We start from the raw sequence: 13,824 nt of genomic DNA on the forward strand, positions 1-13,824 counted from the left end.
TTTGAATTGAGTTAAATTGAGCTGAGGTGGCCCGGCCCACCCCTGGGTGCCAGGGCAGGGGGAGGGGGCTAGGGAAGTGCCTGGAGCTGAGGTGGTTCCCATTAGTCCTCATGATTAATTCACAGCCACACTGTGATGGAGTGGGCTTGTCCCCAGTCAGCGCCTCCGCTGGGGCCCACCTGTTAGCGACAAACAAACAAAGGGGATAAATAATGCATTGGGAGCTGAGCCAGGCAAGGCAGCGGTATTGAAATTAATAGGGATTAGCTGAGCAGCTTGAGGATGAAATATTTACCAGGTGGGACTGGGCTTAGGGAGGGCAGCCCCCCTCCCAGAGTCCCCAGGCATCGCCAGGCCCTTTTCCAGGGCATCATTGGCGGGGTGTACGGAGCCCCAGCACCACAGCTTCCGCCCCCAGATGTCTTGGTTCAGGACAGGCTGGCCAGGTCACTTGAGAGCTCAGGTCCCAGCCAGTCTCCTGGCACAGCAGGTCCTGAGGAAATGAAGGTACTAGGAAGCAGTGGAGGTGGGGAAGGGGCCGAAGCCACTGGCACGTTGGAATCTAAGGAAGGACCGTGACTGATTTTCAGGGCCTGGGCCTGCCTGGCCTTCAGGTGGCAAATGTCAGGGCTGGAGTAGGCTCACCTGTGATCTTGTCCCTCCACCCTTCCCTCTTTCTTTTCCTCCAGTCCTTCCTTCCCTACACTTAATACATATTTACTGAGGGCCTCTGTTGAGGTAACCTTAGTGCCCCCAAAGGGTTTGTGGTCCAACAGGGAGTGACAGAGGCAGTCACATGGAGGAACATGGGTGCTGTGGGAACACACAGAAGGGGTTCCTAACGCCTACATGGGGGCGCAGGTAAGGCACCTCAGGAAACCACAGCAAGCCTCCATCCCTCAGGATAGACGAGGGGGCACTCCAGCTGAGAAGTGGGGGAGGAGCTTCCCAGGCAGAAGGAAGAGCACGTGAAAAAACCCATGAGGGAGAAGAGGCAGAACTCCGCGGTCCAACAGGAGAGTGGGAAAGATGAGGCCCGAGGGGGACACCTGGGCAGATCCCCAGGACTTAATGTAGAAGTTTGGATGCTATCCTGAGAGCAGTGAGGCACCGTTGGAAGTGGTGGTGATGGTTGTTGTTTTAATTATTAACTCTTAAACTTTTTACTTGGAACTCATTTTACATTTGCAGAAGGCTTTCTTACCCATCTTTACCTAGTGTTAACATCTTACCCAATCATAGTCCAACTATCAGCACCAGGCCACTAACATTGGTATTACTTTACTGTTAACTAAACGAAAGGCCTCACTTCAGTTTCACCAGCATTTCTCCTGATGTCCTTTTTCAGTTCCAGGATCATTGAAGGGGTTTAAGACAGGCAGTGAAATGACCAGATTTGTGGCTTAGAAGGACGCTATAGAGGAGATTGGCTGGGGCACTGATGTCACCTGGATGAGGGAGGGTGGTGCCCTGGACCAGGATGGTGGTAGTAGGAATACAGGTTTAGAAACTATGGGAAAATATATGGTAATTAAAGCTTAGGGGTGGATAAGTTTGCCCAGGGAGAGTGCAGACAGTAAAAAGGGAAGAATTCCAACGACCACTCTTAGCAACACCCACCTCTTAGGGGTAGTCAGGAGAAAAGGCAGGCGCGGACAGGGGAGCTGGAGGAGGGTAGTGGAGAAAAGGTGGTGTCACTGAAACCGAGGGAAGAGTTTCAAGGCATGAGTCGGTCCACTGGGTTGATCTAAACCTGAAAAGCTTCCATTGGACTTCAGCCCCATGAGGCCATAAGGATTGTTAGAGAAAGCAGTTTGGTAAGGCGCTGCTGGGGGAAATCAGATCACAGGGTGGGAGAGGAGGAAATGAGACCTTTGGCTACGAAAGGGAGGAAAGATGGGGTCTTAGCCACATGGGAAGAGGGAAAAGGAATTAAAGGGAGCTTGTTTTTAAAGATGGGAGAGATTTAATATATTTACATGTTTACATGAAGGAACCAGTGCAGAAGAAGCAACTGAAGCTATATCAGAGAGAAAGGGGGTTACTCACAAAGTAAGACCCTTGAAAAGGCAGTCGGGTCAGACTCCAGAAACCAGGTGGAGTAGGGGGATGGGCTTCAGAAGTGACATCAGGACAGTTCCTCTCGTATCAGGATGAAAGGTGAGGACTGGCACAGGTGCAGGGGTGTGGCTTCTGTGTTTCCTGTGAAGTAGAAGATGAGGTTGTGTGGGTGAGAGGGTCAGGGCGATGTTGGGGGTAGGGAGTTTGAGAGTTGTGGAAAGTAGAGAAAGTTGGAAATTGAACTAGCAAGAAAGGGAGAGAGAGCATGCACACTGATCAAGCACATAGGAAATGGGGCAGTTTTATACACCCAGCTGAGGTTGATGACTATGATTTTATGAGTTGCGTGAATCTGTAAGGTTTCAGTTTTCTCTTATCACACTCAGCCCAGATGTAAGCATAGAGAAGGCAGTGTTTGGGTTTTTCCAGGCAAGGGTGATGGGAGAAAAGGGGAGCAAGAGAGTTGAGACGATTGGCAAGAAAGGACTAAGATGATGGACCATGGAATCCAAGCTCCAAAGCGAGGTGTATCAGTTATGTTGCTAGGACAGAAACTGCTTGGTATGTACCCAATAGCCATTGACCTTCTTCCTCACTAAACAGAGACCCTGGATAATTAGGGGCAGCAGGGGGTACCCAGTTAAAAGACTACTTTTCTTTTTTAGTTTCTCATACAGCTGGATATGGTTATGTCTCTGAGTTCTGGCTAGTGAGATAAAAGGAAAAGTGTGTGGGTCCTCCAGGAGCAATACTGAAAGGGAAATGACTTAGCTGGAAAGTACATTATTCTTGCTTTTTCCTTCTTCCTCTTTCCTAAAATGTGGACGTGATGGTTGGAGCTTCAGCAGCCATTTTGGACCATAAGATAACCTGGAAATTGGAAACGACATGCTAAGAAGGGCAGGGGAGAAAGAAGCCTTGAGTCTCATGATTTTGTGTTGCCGTGGGACTTTGAAAAAGTCAACTTAAATTGCAAGTCAGAGACATAAAAATCCTTTCTCTATAAAGTTGTATTTTCTTCCCTCTGTTTTCACCTGGGTTCCCACCTAAACTTGACTCTTTTAGCCTTTATGGTAACATGGCCTGTGTCCTGAGATACAGCAGGAGACAATTTGAGAAAATTTTTGTTTGTTTGTTTTATAAATTTGTTTATTTTTGGCTGCGTTGGGTCTTTGTTGCTGCGTGCAGGCTTTCTCTAGTTGCGGCGAGCGGGGGCTACTCTTCATTGAGGTGCACAGGCTTCTCATTGTGGTGGCTTCTCTTTTTGTGGTGCACGGGCTCTAGGCACGCAGGCTTCAGTAGTTGTGGCATGCGGGCTCAGTAGTTGTGGTGCATGGGCTTAGTTGCTCCACGGCATGTGGGATCTTCCGGACCAGGGCTCGAACCCGTGTCCCCTGTGTTGGCAGGCGGATTCTTAACCACTGCACCACCAGGGAAGCCCTGAGCAAATGTTTTAAGAGAGCATACCAAGGGTTACCAGCTTCCTAGCCTGAAATAGCGTCCTCATTGCCCTTTGCCTCCCTTCATTTGTTTTGTCATTCTCTTTCCTGCCTTTACATTCTGTATGTTAGTAAGCTTTTGGCTACAAGAAAAAGAAAACCCAATTTAAATCTTAAATAATAAGAGGGTTTATTCCCTCACCAAAGAGCTAAGGTGATCCTAGGGTTGGTTAATTCAGCATCTCAGCAATGTCATCAAGGACCCAGATTTTTTTCCATTGTTCTGTTCTTTTATCTTCAGCATGTTCTTCACAGGCTAAGTCCCCTCAAGGTTGGAATATGGCTTCTGCAGTCCCAGACATTATGTGCAGACATGAAAACATCCAGCAGAATATACAGGACTATTTTCCCCTCATGGTTCTCTTCGTGAGAGTGAAGAAATTTTCCTTGAAGGTCTTTCAGCCAACTTACCGTCATATCCCAGTAGCCAGAACACTTGGCCACTCCTAAACCCATGGCTGGCAAGGGGGTAGGGTCCCCACAAATGGCTCAGACCACGGAGGTTTCCCTTGGTCAGGGAGGGAGGAGTGGGCTCTGCCAGCTTCGCAGAAGGGGAGTGGCTGTTGGGTAAGCAGTCAAAAGTGGACGGGGAAAAAGGTGAACACAGGAGAGGGATGTATCTGGAGATACTAGGGATGTAAACAGTTTCGAGGTTCCAGTGAGATGAAAGAAAAAGCATATTATCATCAGTAACTGGGAATATTTGAATTTAACATTTCAAAGGGAGAACAGTGGAGGATGTTAGCAAGGTGGAGTGTGTGACTGTGGAAATGGGTGAAAATAAGGTATAATGGAAATGGTTGTTAGTGCTGAGGTCGAAGAACAAGGGGCTGGCGGCAAGTTTCTCAAATGACAGGATGTAGAGGCTGTGACAGGCAGGGCTCTCGGGAAGGAGGTGGCCGTGGTCTGGATGGATAGCACATGCTCACAGGAAAGGCCTCAGGTATGCTGCTGGCACGTGGGTGTGGGGCCAGGTCACAGGTGCCTGGGGCATACACACAGTAGCCTAACCTCTCCCTATCCCTGTGTCTCCATTTTGGAAAGAATCTGCCCTGATTGGTCAGACCAGTCTGGAAGGGTGTGAAGCCCTGTCACCTTCCTGTTGGAGCCACTCAAGAACCCCCAGAAGACAGTCCCACAGGAGACCCCTAGGGACAGGGTCAGGTGGGAGCTCGGTTGGGGCAGAAGTGGCTGCCGAGTACGGCAGAGGCGCTCAGCTGTTCTCAGTAGCCACCTCCTCCCCTGTCCCCTCCCAGGCCAGGTCCCCTTCACTCTGCCTTAGGTTATCAGGCACTTTTATCTGTGGCGTCCAGAGCCAAGAGGAGGGCGAGGCTTCTTGGCCCCTCTACCTGGATGGGGCCTTGGCTGGGGATGAGTGAGGGGAGGCGGGCACCCGTTGTAATGGCCAGAGCAGCCGCCCTGTTACTACGGCGTATTTCACTTTTAATTCTGACATATAATGTAATGATCTTTTTTAAGGCCCGATGATATTATCTGCCTGACTAGATTATTGAGTCTTCATCATCTCCAGATAAATTTATGGCCAGGACGAGGCTCAGGATTTATCATCAGTCAATAGAGCTCGATACTCTAACAAGGCGTGTAATAAGATATACATATTTAATGATCCAAGGGGAGGAGCGCTAATGGGAACCCAGAGTGAGTGGTCCACGGGCCGGGGCTCTGCCCTAGGGCTGCCATAGCTGGAGGGGCATGGATGTGGTCTTTGCCCCGTGGTCCCCAACTCTGGTCGTTCTCAGGACTGCCTCGGTCTCCTCCTCGTCAAGCCCCTGAGGAAGAAGCACTAGGGACAGTGTCAGAGCTGGGGCCCAGAGGGCATACACGCGCCCCACTGGGAACTCCTCTCCTGCTTCCGGGCCTTGGAGGGGTTGGGGTGTCCTTAGACCTGTACGTCCAGGCCCCTGAGCATGAGGGTGGGCCCACAAAGGGAGGGAGTGCCGGGCCTATGTGCCCAGCCCGCGCTGATGGTGACGGATGGTTTTTCATTACAGCCTCTCAGGTCCTGCCCGCGCCCTGTGTGGAAATTCTATTTATTCCCTAATTTGTAAAAATTCCCTCTTTATCTGATCCCAATCAGGGCGGGGTAATTGGCTCTTTGGGGCAGCGGCTGGGGTCCTTGATGAAGAGCTATGTGGATGTACCCAGCCCGGCCCCCGCCCAGCCCGCCACCAGGGCCCACAATTAATAATGATTTGCAAATGGCAGACAAGCAATAACACAGAAAGATGTGGCATCCACGCTGCCTCTTCATTTCCTCCCCTCGCAGATATAAATGGCCACAGAACAAAAACCCAGCACTATAAATTCTGGAATTAGTTATTCACTGGGATAAATGGGGCCTGGAGCCACCAGCCCCTCTCCCGCCACCCTTCTTGCCTACTTTCCCCAGTCCGAGTCTGTCCCCAGGTGTGTTCCTGAGCCTGGCCCCTGGCTCTTCTGCGTCTTTGGCTCCCAGCTCAGTCCCCCAGCTTCCTCTTAGACCCTTCTCCACCACTCTAGCTGCCCCTTCCTGTGTGGCCCAGAATTGGGAGTAGACACTCGGGTCTGTAGCTTCCTCAGCCTCCGCCTCTTCTCACTGACCTCTCTGGCTGCCCAATCTGGCTCCTGTCCCCACTCTGCACTGGGGTTTAAATGAAGTTGATATGTCCTGCCAGGCCTGGGAGTCTGGACCTGGGTTAGTCTTGGGTGTATGGGACCTGTCCAGTCATTTGCCTGGCCAGGTTTGAGTTGGGCTCCTGGTGGCCAGATGTCCTGTTAAGTGATGCTGTGCTTACTGGTCAGGCTGTTGTGGGCTGTTGGCACAGGCGTTTCTGGGCACTGTGCCCTCTCAGCCAGGCGCATCCTCTCCCCGCCCCCCAAGTGGCTGTGAGCTGGCGGGTAATGGGCGTGTAATGGCCTCATTTCCATGCCCGGCCTCCAGAAGCGGCGGTAAGTGTTTGATTGCCTTAATTTCTAAACACATCATTATCCCAGCTTTACCAGCGCTTAATAAACACTTTATGAGGATTTTTTTAAAAACATCTTCGGTCCGCATACTTCTCCAAAGTGATAAACTCTAATTAAGTCTAATATTTAAAAATATGGTAATGGTGAGTTGTTTGAATAAGTGGACTGCATTTCTGTAATTTCATTATTACGTAAAACACGCTAATTATTTGGAGCGCGCTTATTACGGAGAGAGAAATCGCCTGCTAATCAAGATGAAATTGCCTTTTCCCCTTATTGTGGAACCACCGTCATCCTTCACCATCAGCCCTGTGGCACCTCCAGGCACCTCGGTGGGGTGGAGGGGGGATGCGGGGAGGGGCTGGAAGAAGGGGTCACTTTGGAGTTGAGGCTATAACGACCTGTCTGGGGGGAGGGGGAGGGAGCCGTGGGAGCCGTGTCAGTGGGGAGAAGGGAATCTATGTCTGGAGAGTGTGTCGGGTGGGCCAAGGTCACCCTGTCTGGAGGCCCAGGGGACTCTGTGGGCCACATCTGGGACAAGGAGCAGGGGTTGGGGGATATCAGGGTATTTCTGTTAGAATAACAATATTATTATTGGATATTATTGGAATAACGACACCAATACTACTAATAATAACTAACCCAGCCACTGTTTTAAGCACTTCATAAATAAAAACTCATTTCATCTTTTTAACAACCCTTTGAGAGAAGTAGTTGCTATAATTATCATTATTATTCCCATTTTAGAGGAGAAGAATCCGAAAACAGAGGTTAAATAAAGTAATTTGCTCAAGTTCACACAGTTACTAAGTGATGGAGGTTGGATTCGAACCCAGAATCTAAGGATATATAGGGGCCCTCTGCTGGTTTAGTCCTAAATTCCCTGCCTTGGCTTCCTTTCTTCTGAGTTCCTATTTGCTGTTGTGCCCTGAATTGCACCCAGCCATGGCCTGAGATGCTGGCCCCCAGCACCGAGTTGCCGATTTAGCAATAAAAATATAGGAACATCAGTTAAATTAGAATTTAAACAGATAAACAGCAAATAATTTTTTTAGCATAAGTGTGTCCCATGTGGGGCTGGGAACATATTTGATCCGGCAGTCCCACTGACACTTGGCGCTCAGGCACGCTGCTGCCAAGGTGTCCTGACAGACAGACAGAAAGAGGTGGAAACAAGATGAGGTTCTCGAATGTCGACACGCGCCAGGTTCTTGCTCTCTTTTCCTTGTCATGGTTCCTGCTCCTTGTGCTGTTCTCTCCACCCATCTTTGCTCCGTGGGCTCCGGCCCCGTTCCTCACCAACACCTGGAGATCACTCATAAGGTGTGTTGCCAAGCTGAGCTTTTTAGGCAGGAGGCCTCAGGTTGTGTCTAAGGCTTCCTTTAGGGCACACTGCCTCACAGCCCTGTAAGGTCAGCGGCTTGTCACCCTGCTGCTCCAGGTGTCCTTTCAATCTGGTTTGCCTCTTTGATCACTTCACGTTCATTCTCTTTCCTGGCTCCCACAGATCCATGTGTGGGGATGGTATATGAGACAGAGGCATCGTTTCAGAAGCATGGGGCAGGTGTGGACAGTTAGATCAATGGCGACAGGACAACTGGCTACCCACTAGGGGAAAAATAAAGTTAGATCTTCTACTTCTCACCACATACGAAAGTAAATTCCAGACAGATTAAAAAATTAAATACAAAAAGTATTCAAAGAAAATACATGATAGTTTTCTAATAACACTGGGATAGAGAAGTCCTGTTTAAGCAAGATATAAAGCCCAGAAGCCATAAAGGAAATGCCTGATAAGTTTAGCTGCCTCATAGACGTCTCAAGACTTAATACATCCGAAGGTACGTTCATCACTGCCCCAAACCTGCGCCTTCTCTGGTTTGCCTCATCTCGGTGAGTGGCACTCAGATCCTAGACGCATCCCTCCTCCAGCCCTCCCAGTCCCCTCATTAAGTCTTGCTCATTCTATTTCCTAAAAATCTCTTGCCTCCATCTGCTTCTCCACATCACCAGTATATCTCCACCTCCATTTCCACCGCCACTGGCCTAGTTCTGGGCTACCATTTCTGGCCTGGACCAGAAATACATAGTAGAGTCTGCTAGTTGCTGTCTCTGCCTTCTGCGTTAACACCTCTAATCCTTGAAAGATAATTCTGAAACACAAATCGGGTCCTGTCATGCTCCTCTTCAAACACGTGAGTCTCCCCATCATTCCCAGAACAGTGAAATTATAAGCTCCTTAGTCTGGCATTTGGGGCTCTGCAGGGTTTCTTCTAGATGGCCACTGCTGACCTCGCCACCTTCATCTCGCCGCTCCCCTGCCTCTTATTCTTCATCATCCCCCACCTGCTCAACTTAAATTTGTGGGGCACACTCCACATTTCCCCTCCAGAAATGTGCCTGTGCTGTTCTGTATGCTGAGAACACCTCCCCACGTCAATCCCAACTTGCTGGCCGGCCCTCTCTGCATGTTTAACTTGGTCCTCCCAGGAACCCTTTCCTGAACCTTGGACTGAACAAAGTGCCCTTTTTTGTGCCTCCTTCTCTCATAGCACTGCTCACACTGCACCACTTATAGATGCAGTCTCTGAGCTCCTCGAGGGCAGGGAGCTGCAGAGTCTGCAGCCCTGTGGCCCAGCATGGCCCTGCGCAGCCGGCACACAGAAGGTGTCAGTGTGTATTTGCTGAATGAATGAGTGCATGAATAGATGGCCTTCCAAGAGCTTCCTTGGGTCCCTTCCCTCCTGAGGGTGGCCCTGGCCCAGGCTCTGCATCCTGTCCTCTACCGTTCAACTCCCAGACAAGTGCAGCCAACTGGAGCGTGTCAGCCTCAGGTGGTTGCCCTGTGTGTGTTCTCGCCGGCTGTCCTAAGCGATCTGAGCCACCCTTCCACTAGCAGCTGTTTTGCCAAGCAGATATTTGACTACCCTTGGAGCCAGCCAGCAAGCTCATCCTTTGTTAGGTGCTGACCCCCACTCACCTCTCTGAGGGGTTTATGCAGCCGACCCCCCCATTACAGCCTTGGCAATATAAAAACATGAAAAATTAATTGCAACATTAAAAATACTAATGCCCCCCAAAAGAAGAGGGCAATCTTGTCACGAGTTGATGTTCCTGCAGGAACATAAAAACAGGTTAGTCTTCTAGAATTTGGAGGTGAGGAAGACCTACTCTTGGAGGCCTCCATTGTGGGCACAAGGCTCCCTGCCCCCGACCTCAGAACAGCCTCAGGCTGGCCTCAGTAGCTCAATGACGTGCCACAAGGTGGGGCTGCTGACCCAGGTGGCCCCAGAGCTTCGAGCAGAGGACTTTGTGGGAGGCTCACCCGGTGCTCTCTCCGAACTTATGGTCTATTAAAAGCCCAGATTTGTCTCTGTGCTGATCAGTGGGTTGCACTGACTCTTAGGTCGGCTTTCAGGGCTGTCTTCCCCAGTCTGGGTCTCTCTTCATTGTGGTGGGCCAGTTGCAACAAGTTAAGACTCCAGAATCCCCAGTGGACAGGGTCAGTAGTCAGTTTGTGGCGCGAGTGCCAAGTGGTTTCACCAAGTGTGCTGCTGGCCCCTGTGTAATCTGTGCCACAGATTGTACAGTATACACCTTCTCACCATTGGGTCATCCAGAAAACTAGCATCCTTGCCTTCCCTTCAAGAAGAGAGGAGGTATTCCAAACACAGCATGTGCAGACATGTGGGTGTTTCACCCGTTCAGTCCTCCCAGTAACACTGAGGTAGTATCTGTTGTCACCCCTAGTGAACCTGAAGTTTGGAGAAACTCAGCACTTGCCGCAGGGCACACAGCCAGTGGGCGAAGTTAAAACTACAAACAGGTCTGACTCCAAAACCCACTTTGTCATTTTCAGAAAACATAAGTGGTTCCTTGAGGTTGGAATCCGGGCGTTGGGAGTAGAGAGTGACGGGGGTGAGACCAGAGATAGCAGGGATCTGTTTTTGCAGGGCCTTTAACTTGAAGTCGTAATAAGGAGTGTGTAGACTTGAAAGTAAGGGCAGGGGAGCCACTGAAGGGATTTAAAGAGAAAAGAACGTGATCAGATTTGTGTGAGAAAGATCACTTTGGCTGTAAGAGAATGGATTAAAGGGAAAAGAAAGAGGACCAGCTGCTGTTGTAAGAGCAGGAGATGATGGGGTCTGGACTGGGAAGTGGTGCCAGAATGAAGGGAAGTAGATGATGAGACAGAGAAGAAGATACAGCCTGCAGTTCACGCTTGATTGGATTTGGGGGGAAGGCAGGATGTCTAGCTTGAATCAGGTTTCTTCTGGGACATTTGGGAGTGCCATTCACTGGGATGGAGAACATAGGGGAGAGAAGGAGCTTGGGGGAGAAAATTAGTTCACTGCTGGACGTTTTGAGTTTGTATAGATACTTAGGAAGAGATGTTCCAGAGGCGTTTGCATCTGTGGTCTGGAGCTCAGGAGAGAGGCCCAGACGAGACAGCAATTTTCAGAAGCTCAGGATGTGGATGAAGCCATCTGGCATGTAGAGTGGGGAGAGGTCAGGGGCAAGACTGGGGCACATGGACCTTTGCCCAGCTCCAGACAAGGCACAGGTGGGAAGTCAGTGCTCCCCCACTGGATGGCTGGTGGCCTGGGGGGGAGGAGCTGGGCACATTCACTTGGGCCAGGGGAGGTAGATTGAGCAATTTGTCCAGCAATGAGGGAGGAGCCAGATGAAGTCAATAGAAAACTAATTTTCTTTTCTGCTGGAAGAAATGAGGTGTGTGGCCGCTGGGTAATTGCAGATAACGAGGGGACTTATTCTTAATATGCACAGCGGCCACGGTCCCCAGAGTGCCGGAGACAGCAAGGATCGGAGGGGCCCTGACGAGGCCAGATTTATTTGGGAAGAAAATCACCTATCGTAGCCCTTTCAACGGTGCCGTGACAGCCCCTGGACCCTGTCATAAACCCTCCCCACTCCTGAGGCCCGCCCCTCCTGCACAGCCATTCCTGCCCCATTCCCCTTCCTGTCGACTACCTAGCTCCTCCCATCACAGCCCCCTCCCTCCACCCTCTACCCCCACAGCACAGGCGTGCACACTAAGGGAGACAAATGACGGGGCCTCAGCTGAGCGGGGTGCGTGTCCGGCCCATAAACCATGGGGATGGGTCACGTCTGGAGTTGCCATGGCCGCCACTACCCACCCATCTGTCTTCTCACTGTTCCGCCTCACACCAGCCTTCATGGCTTCCTGAGCACCTAGAGGAACAAGGTGTCCCTGTGCCTGGGTCACCTGTCCATGCCCACATCCACTGTAGCTACATTCATACTGAGCTCTGAGAGACAGGACCCCGTGTGACTTGTCTGGCCTGACCTAGAGAGCTCGTCTGCTGAGCGCCAGGTCTGCAGAGCTGGTGTCTGGCTGATGATACAGGGCCTGGCCTGCCCAGACTCCTCCCACTCCCACAGTCTTTTTCTAGCTCTGGTGGATCCCCTTTCCTGGTCTAAGGTCCTGGCAAGGGCAGGCTGGGAGCTCAGTGCAAGGGGTTGGTCCTTGACAGACGCAGGGGCCTCCTGACCCCACCTTGACCTTACCACCCCCACACCTGATTATGACATCGACGTACTTCTGCCACCACAGCATCGACCCCACGAGGGCGGTGGCAGCTGAGGTCCTGGTTATGGCACAGGAGCAGAGCACCTATGGGAGGTGGGAGGGGGATGGAAGAAGAGGCAGGTGAGGGAGTCGGGGCCCATGACCATGATACTGAGTCTCCAGAAGTACCTGTTCCTGTGGCCACCGGGGTCTAGGACAGTTTTCACCATGGAGTTTCTTACGGCAGTCAATACCGAGGAAACTGCTGTGACAGGGTCTGGCAGGCGCAGATGTCTTTAATCCGAGATATGGCCAGAGACAGGGCTGAAGCCTGCCGGGGTGGGAGAGGCAGGGCTTGGGCTGAGCTACACAGGCGTGTCTGGTAGAAGGCTGCCGGCCAGGGTGTTAGGAGGACCACAGACCCGGCCTCTCTCCACTGGCCTGGGCTGCACAGGAGCAGGCGCCCAGGCGGTAGCTGCTGGAGCACGTGAGCCTGAGACCCCGGCCCGGAAGTGCCGAGACTTGTGCCTTGTCACCAGTGATCATGGCCTGGGCCACATCTCCCACACACATGCAAGTGCCGGCAAAGTCACCCTGGCCGTGGGTGTGATGAATGGCTGCACAGTAATGAAATGGAGACATCAAGACGGGTGGCGGGAAGACGGAGTGTGGCAGACGGGCCGTCCCCACGCGGCGGCAACAAGAAGGATCGCCCAGCGGCCGGGGGCCGTCAAGGGAGAAATTACACATTTACTCTGCCTTTTTCTTACTGCGACGGTGCCCATACATCACCGCTGGGGCCAGGGAGGGACACGCCGGCCAATTTCCAGCATGAGTTATGGGACTCAGAAGCATTGAGACCAGGCTTCTTGCTGGCCCAGCATCACCCGGCCTAACCTGAAGCTGGAGTTGCTGCCACCTGGGGGGAGGACCCACTGGTTTAGAGCCTATGGCTCCTGAATCTGAACCTGCCTCCCACCCCCACCCGTGTACCTCTGGGCCCACAGGGGAAGGCTCTGGGGCCCATCTAAATGTCTTCTCTTCCTCTTTTCAGATGACTGCAAGAACATCGCCAACATCATGAAGACACTCGCATACCGAGGCTTCATCTTCAAGCAGACATCAAAGCCGTTCTGACTGGCCGAGGATGGGATGGGGCAGGACAGGGTAGCTGCTTGGCCCAGCCCAAAACCCTCCTCTCCCTCACCAGAGGGGCAAAGGGAGAGTGGCACAGCTCTACGTCCAGAGTGTCCCCCAGCCCGCCCTGTGGGCTTGTGTCCTGGGTAAGGCTTGGCCACTTGGCCCCTCTGGAACAGACACTTTGTGCCCCCTACCCCCTCCCCTCAACCTCAGCCCAGCATCAGGCCCTCCCATTGTGGGCCTGGGCTGGGGGACCTCCTCCTCACTGTCTCCTCCCAGTACAGGCTTCTTGCTGGGGCCACCGAGCCCCCCTGTGCCCCCTCCCATCTGTAGTGCATGGTGTGTGGTGCCCCCAGGGCTCCAGGACAGATCAGGCCCCACCTTGTGTCTACCCCCATCCCCGCTGTGAACGTGCCACTGAATAAAGTCGGGGAAACGAGGCCCTGGGTGTGTGTGTGGACCAGGCAGTGCCGTGCCTGACACTGTCTGGATGTGCAGGGGTTACAGCATATGCCAGGCTGCCCTGTGCTCAAGGCCACCAGTAGAGCTGGCAGTCTCTGGAGCACCTAGGGGACCCACACCGAATATGCACAGGGCCCTGGGGAC

At 52.0% G+C, this 13,824-nt stretch overlaps 2 protein-coding genes across 14 annotated transcripts in view; both read left to right on the plus strand.

The window, feature by feature from the left end:
- ERI3 (ERI1 exoribonuclease family member 3) overlaps window positions 1-13,658 on the plus strand; it is a 129,185-nt gene extending 115,527 nt beyond the window's left edge. For all 8 annotated transcript variants that reach the window (XM_060140239.1, XM_060140237.1, XM_060140243.1 and 5 more), the window contains one exon: window positions 13,133-13,658. In XM_060140239.1, coding sequence (XP_059996222.1) covers window positions 13,133-13,215 — 83 coding nt within the window. In that variant the 3' untranslated portion in view covers window positions 13,216-13,658. The remainder of the gene's footprint in view (window positions 1-13,132) is intronic.
- TMEM53 (transmembrane protein 53) overlaps window positions 1-13,824 on the plus strand; it is a 447,568-nt gene that overhangs the window by 411,956 nt on the left and 21,788 nt on the right. The gene's annotated exons all lie outside the window — the stretch shown is intronic.

Source organism: Lagenorhynchus albirostris, chromosome 2, assembly GCF_949774975.1.
Source record: "Lagenorhynchus albirostris chromosome 2, mLagAlb1.1, whole genome shotgun sequence".
Classification (NCBI taxonomy): domain Eukaryota; kingdom Metazoa; phylum Chordata; class Mammalia; order Artiodactyla; family Delphinidae; genus Lagenorhynchus; species Lagenorhynchus albirostris.